The sequence below is a fragment of the Panicum hallii genome, chromosome 8 (assembly GCF_002211085.1).
Source record: "Panicum hallii strain FIL2 chromosome 8, PHallii_v3.1, whole genome shotgun sequence".
In the NCBI taxonomy this organism is placed as follows: Eukaryota; Viridiplantae; Streptophyta; class Magnoliopsida; order Poales; family Poaceae; genus Panicum; species Panicum hallii.
Genome location: NC_038049.1, coordinates 3,192,629 through 3,202,166, shown reverse-complemented (window position 1 = coordinate 3,202,166; position 9,538 = coordinate 3,192,629). Strand labels below are relative to the sequence as shown.

The 9,538-nt window shown below is 53.7% G+C and overlaps 1 protein-coding gene and 1 long non-coding RNA gene across 2 annotated transcripts; both read right to left on the bottom strand.

Moving 5' to 3' along the window:
- Positions 1-3,355: 3,355 nt before the first annotated feature.
- On the bottom strand, positions 3,356-4,411 carry LOC112902389. The gene is made up of 3 exons (XR_003230572.1): positions 4,173-4,411; positions 3,790-4,081; positions 3,356-3,625 (listed from the first exon to the last, which is right to left on the bottom strand). It is a non-coding gene; the product is annotated as an uncharacterized LOC112902389 (long non-coding RNA).
- A 265-nt stretch (positions 4,412-4,676) lies between these two features.
- LOC112902388 (UPF0481 protein At3g47200-like) lies at positions 4,677-6,345 on the bottom strand. The gene has a single exon (XM_025971446.1). It carries the CDS (start codon positions 6,307-6,309, stop codon positions 4,810-4,812), a length of 1,500 nt encoding a protein of 499 aa, XP_025827231.1. The 5' UTR covers positions 6,310-6,345; the 3' UTR covers positions 4,677-4,809.
- Positions 6,346-9,538: the final 3,193 nt, after the last annotated feature.

The following is a 9,538-nucleotide window of genomic DNA, read 5'->3' as shown; positions in this document are numbered from 1 at the left end:
GTACCGCACTTGCTAGCCCCGGACCGGACCCACCCTCATAATGGGTAAATGGTGTGTACGCTTAACAAATTCCCACAAGTCATAGTTACTCTCACCTGGTCCTTAATTGCCGAAGCGGGCATCTTCGTCAAACGCGTCTCCACCATGGTGGTCCGCAATTGCACCCTTGACGGGTGCCCCCAACACCTCAACCATGTATCCAACAAGTTGTACCCGCCATAGGTACTCCGTAGGGTGTGCCAAGATACACACCCCAAGCCCTCGATCCACGATCGAGTTAAGTTTGCCCACTCCCGGCTAAAGCCCTAAACACCAACTCCTGAATAGTGTATCTCCACACACGCCAAGACTATCCATCCATTCCCACACATACACATTCAAGATACGGCAAGGCATTTCTTATAGTAAACAAGTGTGATAGGGTTGCAAGGAGTACGGGTAAATAAGATACGCTCTGCACGCTCATCTCGACAAAATTACACAAGTAGCGATAGCATATCTAACAAGCAATGCCTAATGGGTATTCAGATCGTAGATGGGCGTGAACCTGGCATCTCTTTGAAGTCCTCCTGGGCTTCCGAGTAGTCCTGGTTGTCGGTCAACTCCTCGTGGTCGAGTCCTATTCGCAAATACGAGTAAGGGCGAGGACCAAAGTGCAAAAATGCACAAAATTCTCCAAATAAGATCCAATTCACCACAAAATCTACTCTAACGGGTAGTTCATGATTTTAGAGGTGTTATGTAACTGGTTTTATAATTTTCAGAGGTCTGGTTGATTTATTATGAATTTTCTAAGGAAAAACCTATTTCTAAAATTAATAAAAGAATTTTGGAAAAGAAAATCACTCAGCAATGACACGTGGCAGCACCAGAGCGTGCCACGTGGCATGCATGATGTCAGCATAACATCACGGGTGGGGTCAGTACCTGTTGACGTCAGCAGTGGGCCCTGCTGACATCAACGTTGACCGGTCAACGCTGACCGGTCAACGGTCCACGGTCAAGGGGTCAATGCGTCCCACTAGTCAGCCTCACCCCGAAGCTGATAGGTGGGGCCCTCGGTTAGGCCGGGTAAAAGAAAAAGAAAAGGGCCCGGCTCGGTTCTGGGCCAAAAGAGTGCTGGGCCGGCTCAAGGCCCAACTAGTCTCGGCTTGGCTCCATGGGTCAGCTCGGCCTGCGGCTCAACAGGCCGGCTCGGGTCCTGGGCTGGCTGGGCGTGGAGGCCGGCTCGGTCTAGCAGGCCGGCCCACGGCTCACCCCCTCCCTCTCTCTCTCTCTGTCTGATGACACGGGCCCAGGGGCAGCGCCCCGCGTTTCCCCCGACACGCGGGGCCCGCCTGTCGGTCTCCCACCGGATCTGGTGTGGCTGCCAGATTCGGTGCGGTTCGGCTCAGGGTGGCCGTGCGTGTGTGTGAGTGCTAGTGTGTGTGGCGTGCGTCCGGTGGGTGCTCGAGGAAATACCCAAGGGGATTGGCCGCGACGCGAACGCGACGTCACGGCCATGTCGCGTGGTCGCCGCGCACGGCAAGGCCGGGGCGGGGTCATGGCGCAGCACATCAAGGCTGGGGCGCGGCTGGGCCTGACGGCGGCGCGGCGAGGCTGGGCATGGCTCGGCCTCGCGGCGCAGGTGCGCACGCACGCGCGCGGGTCCTGGCTTCCCAGGGCCGCGGTGTGGCCGTGCCGTGTGCGGGGCACCGGCATCCCAGGCCCGCGACACAACGTGGTGGAAGAGGGGGGACGGTGGCGGCAGTCTCGGCGAGCGGCACGAAGGGTCCCTGCACAAAAGCGGCACGACAGCCGGATGGGGGAAGGGGTCCTAGGGCTGGCTATGGAGGGATCGTCGGCGGCCTGTGGCTCACGCCGGCAGCAGAGGGGATAGGGGAGGCGGCGGTGAAGCTCACCGGTGGGCTCGCTGGCGAGGTCCTTGGCGCGGTGACGGGCCGGTGCAGGCGGGTCGGGGCGGTGCAGGGCGTGCGGCTTCGTCGTAAAGGCGTAGGCCTAGCGGAGCTTCGGCGCGGCGGCGTCGTCTCCTCCTTGCGCTGCTCCTCCTCCTCCTCTCCCTCTTCTTCTCTTCTATTGGTGCGGCGATGGCGGAAAGGGAAACAGGGGGCTGCTAGGGTTAGGGGAGCGGCTGGGGCTCTTATACTCGGCGCTAGGGTTTGGGAAGCGGCTGCAGCCGGGGGATCTCGGCGTCCGGGCCGGGACGCGTGGCGGCATCGCGGCGGTGCGGCGCGGCTTCGCTCCCGTGTCGCAGAGCGGGGACAAGCAGGGCGCGGCGCAGGCCGGTGACGCGAGCGAGCGGGGCCGTGACGGAAGGGAAAGGGGAAAAGGCGCGGGCGAAAGGGAACTGCAATTGGAGCGCCTTGTCGCGGGGTGGAGCGAGTGAGCCGGGGGCGGAGCGGGGAGCGCTACGGGCGAGCGGCGAGGGGAGGAGGGGAAAGCTGACAAACGGGCCCCCGCTTGTCAGCTGCCCCGTGCGGAAGGTGAAGGGGCTCGTCGCGGTGAGGCCGGCCGGCTGGGCTGGGTCGCGGCCTGCGGGCTGTGTTACGTGGGGAGAAAAGGAGAGAGGGAGGTAGGCTAGGCCGTGCGCTAGTGGGCTGCCTCACGTGGGAAAAGAGAGAAGGAGGTTGGGCCGGCTTGGGCTGTCAGCCCACGGGGTGTTTAAGTGATTAGCCTTTGAATTTGAATTTGAATGGTCCATTCAAATTTAAATTCCACTCAATTGAATCAAATAAATTGGGAACCATTCAAATTGGGAACCATTCACTGCCGAGCTTTAGTTACGGAGATCAGCAGAGGAGAGGCGTGAGTTACCCACCTATGGCATGCAATTATTAAGCAGCAAGCTTAGATTGATTACAGCGTGCGTCCTCGTTGTCCAACTGACCCCAAATTATATTCCTCTTGCTTTCACCAATAAGTGCAGTAACAAATGGCTTCAGCATCAGCGCCTAGTATGGATCCCCAACAACCGTGGACTGTCCACCATTGAATTGATGCCTGGTCCACCGCTGTAGCTGAGACCACCATTGCTGCCGGTCCAAGGCTCCAAGCCATCAAGCAAGGGCTTGCACGTCAGGCGTCGGCAGAAGGGCAATAATGGAGCCGACCAAGAAGGCCTGGGACCTGCAGGGGAGGACGGCACGGTGGTCTCAGAATCTGACCGGCGCCGCTCCCACTCAGCAAGGGAGGTGGGTGCATCCGTGCAAAGTGCATGTGCCAGCGCCTATTGGCATGTGCAGCGGTCGAGACGGCAATAGCAGAAATTAACAGCAGCGTACAATCTCCATGGCGACCAGGAGCTGGGAGCTGGTCATAACATTATTGATCAACGACCTGACGAAGTAGCTAGGGCAAGCTGAGCAAGTATAATTTCGTGCAGCCGATGGACAGAAAGGTCTGTCACCACCTGTACAATTATCGCTGTTCTCTGACGATGCAGGGCAAGCAGCGTAAATGCATCAACTGCTAATGCAAATGCAGAAAACATAGAGGCATGTTCACAATTTCACGTCACACTCTTGAGCTTTCCTTTTGTTCCTGCAGCCTCCCATATCTGGTCCAATACTGCTCCTTCGATCCATTGATCCATTGATCCATAGCTAGACGACGATAGGCATTGCACCTGCACGCATTTCCCAAATATGTTGTATTAGATGAAACAGCGCAGCAGGCTACTTGAATTGAAACGTATGTATAATTTAACGTCCACAGGAATATACTTGCATCGTCGAGAAGGGCAGAATACTTAAATTAATGGAACATCACGAGATGCTCAGGCAAATTTACCTGAACCATAAGCGGAAGGGCAGACCTTTGTCTGTCGAAGCACATCGTCCTACGGGCCTCTACTGCGTGCTCTGGAGCAAGAACAAGGAGGAAACACTAGCGGCCATGGCATCAGGTCATCTAGAGCAGAGTAGAGAGCAAGGTGATGCAGATGCCGCGAGTTGTACTAGTACTTCCGTAATCTTCAAAAGCCAAGATGAAGATAAGGAGGCCGGAGGTCGGAAGCACAAAAATAATAATCAGCAAGTGTGAGGAGGACGCCGCGAGCCATTCAATCACGTAACCTAGCTACCTGATTCCACGAATGAATACTAGTAAGCAAGAACATTTGTAGCAATTATATTTGTCAACATATAATTTTGAAATGTTCCATCATAACTTACCACTTATTTACCATGTACTAGCTCGATCCCTCCGTCGACGAATATATATAAGGACTTGTTGCATTTGAAACCTGTCCAAAAGTATAAGGTATTTTCCTTATTTCCTCCTTACTCTGTTCTAAAATTTCCAAAAGTGCATGTATTTCTAGATAGAGGGATCGGAGTAGCAAATTGTAACAAAGTGCATTCGAATCATATTTGCTTCTCGCGGTTTTTGTATCAGTCAAATTTTTTGACCTTCGACCGGATCTTGATTAAATTAAACAGTCGCCGAATCAATGCATCTTTTAATCCACCCAATTACCTACATGTTTAGTGCGTGCAATAGCTACTCCCTTTGAGCAAGTTGTCAACGCTAGTTCCCCGACTACTAAAAAAATTATTAGATCTTTCACTTTTGTCCATCATATCCCTTCTCTCTTTAATACTGCACTCCACTCACGCCACCAAGAGAAGGAACGGTTGCAAAGTTGCTAGTTCTTTGTATACATAAGACTGTCTATATATCGAGGCAACGAAAAAAGATATATATATATATATATGTATATATGTATATAGAGTGACACATTCAGCATTTTTTCTTTGTGTAATAATAAATTACTGGCATGCACGGGGATCCCTTTACCGCTAGCTAGTGCTACTGCTTCAGCGAGAGGATGGTTTTGAAGAGGCCAGCAAGCACCCCGATGATGGAGAGCACGGCGCCGATGGTCTTGTAGTTTTTGTACAAGAATCTGTGGACAGCCATCCACGCCCACCTCTGCCTATACTCCTGGAGGCCTCGGAAGACCTCGTAGTAGCGGTGGCCGACGCGCAGGTGCGGAGCGGCCCACTTGAAGAACTCCAGCGTCCCCATGTCGCTCATGGCGCTGTTGATGATGCCCTTGCCGCGCAGCTCCTGCACGTCCTCCTCCCGGTTCACCAGAAGCGCGACGACGGAGATGTAGGAGCTGACGGCGAAGTTGTCGGCCTGCGTCGCGCTCACGCACGCCTCGTACGCCGCCATGTTGATGAGCCAGCACGCGGTCAGGTCGTTGAGGACCACCGGCGCCAGGGAGAGCTCGCCGAAGAGGCCGAGGCCCCGCCACTGCCGGTTTGCCATGCTCATGTCCCCGAATTTCTTGGTCTTGCCGGCGGTCAGCTTGACGCCCATCTCCGCGAGCTCCACGGCGGTGGTGGAGAGGGAAGACAGCTTGGGGACGAGTAGGCTCTGGGTACGCGCCGTGCCTATCTGACGGCGATGGAAGAGGCCAAGGAGATGCGGCGGCTTGTTGTGGTGGTGATCATCGTGATCATGCTGGGCCTTCGGATCAGTTGAGTCATCGTTGCCGGCCTGGAAGGCTGAGGCCATGAGAGTGAGGAACCTGTCGACGGGCACACCCGGCCTCAACTCCATGAGAGCCTCGAGCACCAGCCAGGGGATCTGGTTCTCGAACAGCATCACGTCCCTGGCGATGGCGTCGATGCAGCTGTGCACCTCGGCCCTGGACATGAGCGGGTCTAGCTCCGCCGGGGCCTTGGGGTCGTCGGGGCACATGGACACCATGAACTGCAGCAGGAAGCAGCCGTCCAACAACAACATTTCTGCGAAGTTACGGTCACCCTCGTCCACAGAATTGGCGTAGTAGGAATTGACCATTCTGTCGCCGCGGTAGCACTTGCGGGCAGATGCGGCCACTGAAAGGATCTTTTCTTGAAGCGCCTCACGCGGTTGGTTCGACACCCGGCCAAACTCCTCCAGCGCGGCGTGCTTGGCCTCCTCCATCAAATGGAGCCGGGACCAGTCCGGGCCATATGCACCACGATAGTAGGGACCTATGGTGACGACCAACGGAGCGCGGACGTCGTCGAGGCCGGCAGGGCGGGCCTTGCCTGTAATGCCCGGCAGGCTTGCCTCCACCCTCTGGATCGTGGCACTTCTCCTTCCGACTGGCATGTGATACGGGTAACGGAAGGCTACTTCAGCACATGGAAGTGGAGGTTCAAGTTTAGGTGGAGGTGGAGGCCAAGACGGGCGACGAGATGAAGGTGGAGGCGGCGGACATGAAGCTTTCGGACGAGATTCGTCGTGTGCTGCAGAAAGTGGAGTGGATACCCTACTAGAGCAGCCGGACTCCTCGCCCCGTCTCTGTGACATGGCCAGGCAAACTAGAGTTGCGATCGACTTGCGAGGAGCTAGCTAGTCAAGACGATGCATATATAGGAGACCGGAGTGGTCCAAGTTAGAGAGAGCCTCTTCACACCATAATTCTGTTTTCGCATGTTGTTTATTTTACATTCCAAATTTAAAGATCGAGATCGTGACTAGAGGATGAATGGAAGCCAACAATATATAGCTATCTAATATCTTTATAAGGGAGTATGAAAAAAGCACCATGTTTGCCGAAGCTATAACTTACCATATTAATAAAAAAAAGAGAAAAGAACTTACACCATTAGAATTTATGATGATCTAACAGTCTACCTTAAACCAAAGACACATCACCTTTGATATAGCGAGTAATAAATAGTATAAATGCTTAATTAATAATTATAGAAAATAATAATTTAACCATCATATGAATTGGGAAAGCAAAATGTCATGCCTAAATAAAGAGTTCATGTAAAATACAATTAGTAAAGTGCAATTTTGAATTAAAAATGTGCCCCCACTCCCAAGGCCAAAAATTGACATGTCAAATCAAAATTATTTATAAGAAATCAAGATTCACTGTCAGAACAGTTGTATATATTATCTCCACAACCAAGGTATATGATTGAAACAACTATTATATATATGCACTACCAGACCATCCGAGATATGCATGCAGTTCCTCGGAATGCCTTCATCATCTGCATATGCCTTGACTTGTTGGACATGGCTGAACTTGTCCCATTCAGGACCATGCTTCCCAGCAGCTATAGAAGTGAGCAACCATAAGCTGCAGTCCAGCAGTAAGTGCCCTGGCTTTATATCCTGCAGATATCTGGGGAGTGTTTGCATGTCATAATTGAAACGAACCGGATTTCCAAATCGAGAAATCCGACTCCCTGTATCATTGTGATAGTCCCTGGATCAAGCGCTATCACATACAAAACTCATTTCAGGCATAATATCACAGTCACACTCCGTATAAGATCAAACATGTGTTTAATTATTACATAAATCCATAAAATTCATAGTACGAAATTTATTACAAGCCTCTCGGCTAGAGCGATTCAAGCAGAAAACGTAAAGCGGTGACTAGGCCTTTGGCCGTCCTCCATCTTCGGGGTTCTCCTCCATAAGCAACTCGAGCGTAGCACGGGCTTCAGTCGTACCAACCGTCTTCGTTGGGGTCGAACTCCGGATTGGATCCTGCATCGTACCAGGCTACCCCCGAGGTATGGGATAGGTTCACATCACCATCCGAATGCAAGCTTTATAGTGGTCTAAACTAAACGTATATGAAAGTTCAAGGGAATAAAGCTGGGGTTTCCTATGCATGCAACAACATATATAAGTATACATATCTTCTTCCATCCCCGACTCGGGCCCTTCCAGCACTCCGGACTCCCAGTCAATGCACACCCTCCAAAAACCACCAAGTCGATGCGAGGACTCCCTCTCCTTGCATCTCAGCTGCCCCCGGTAGGAAATCATTCTAGAGGGAGGTAGAAGTCTTGAGTAACACTATCTAATAAGAGCAACAGAGGAGTAGGGATGTCCATAACCGAGGACGCGGCTATACGTCTGGTTTTCACCCTGCAGGGGTTGTACACCTGAGGTACATCCCGGGATTTCAATGGTTCCACCTCGACCTTTTTCCCACTAGGGTGCTCCAGTGTCACTAACCTGGGCAAGCAAGATATAACGCCCTTGTGTGCGGTCAACCAATCCATCCCCAAAATGACATCTATCCCCTCTGAAGGCAACACTGTCAAGTCAGCTGTGAACAACAACCCCTGTATCATGATCCTCACTCCCTTACAAGCTAGTGTGCACCTATGATCTCCCAGCGGAGAGCTAGTGATGATGGGGTGGCTCCTCAGGGTCATCGGAAGGGATTTTTGTGCAACACACTTCGAAGAGATGTAGGAGCAAGTGGCTCCTGAGTCAAATAGCACCAAGGCCTTAGAGCCATTGATAAGGTACTCACCTGTCACGACGTCGGGAGCATCCCGGGCCTCCTCCTCAGTCAGGTGGGTGAGGCGGCCACGGTCTGCGGAGCGCGGAGCCTAAGCGGGCCTGCCGGCGGAGCCAGGTGCTCGAGCCAGAGTCGGGGTCTTCTTCTCAGGGCACTCATAGGACTTGTGTCCCGGTTTGTTGCAAGTGAAGCAAACACACGGCGTCGAGCCGCTGTTGGTCCTCTGTGCCGGCTGTTGGCGGTGGTAGCTGCCTCCTCCCTGGTTCTGCCCTCCGTAGGTCTTGTTGCCGGAGTAGTGGTTGCCTCCCCCACCGTAGTTCCTGTTCGGCTGACTGGGGCCGGAACGGAAACCGCTTCTTGGTGGAAGGGGTGGCACGTTCCTTGCCTTCTAGAAGGGCCTGTCACGTACCTGGTGGTCAGCCTTGTGCTTCTTGTTGTGCTGCCTGTCTTCCCATCCCATCCTCTCTCTCTCCACAGCAATGGCACGGTTGACCAAGCTGCAGAGCGATGGGTACTCACATCCCATCACAATCTGACGGATGCCATGGTGCAGTCCGCGGAGAAGCCATAACTGTTTCTTCTCCTCGGTGTTGGTGTCGTCTGCAGCGTACCTCATCATCTTGGTGAAGTGGCGCTCATACTCCTCTACCCTCATCGTACCCTGAGTCATGGTACGGAATTCCTGGGCCTTCTGGATCATCACCTGCCGGGGCACGTGCTGCTCACGAAATGCCCTAGCGAACTCCTCCCAGGTGATGTGTGCCAGATCCTGGTGGGAGTCACAGTAGCTATCCCACCATGATTTGGCGGTACCCTCGAGCTGGTGTACGGCGAGTACGACGCACTCCTCATCGGTGCAGTAGGTGAGGTCCAGCTTGGTCTCGATCACTCTCAGCCAGTCATTGGCCTCCATGGGGTCATCGGCGTAGCTGAAGGTCGGGGCCTTCAGGCGGATGAACCCTCTCGATCTTGCGCTGGAGGTCCTCCTTAGGCGGGCCTTGATGGTGGGCCCTGTTGTTCCTTTGCTCCACTGCCTTGGTCAGGCAGTGAAGTAGCTGAGTCTGCCTGTCCATGACCTCAGCGAGGGTCGGCGGTGGCGGCGGTGGCTGCTGCGCAGGTTCAGCGTCAAGTTCCTCATCGACATCCTCCTCATCGACTTCTTCTTCACTGTGTGCCAATGCAAAGGTGCGGGGTGCGGCACCTGCGGCAGGTCCCCTACCTCTTCCACGTCCCGCTGTCGGGGCATGTGCTAGGGTAGCA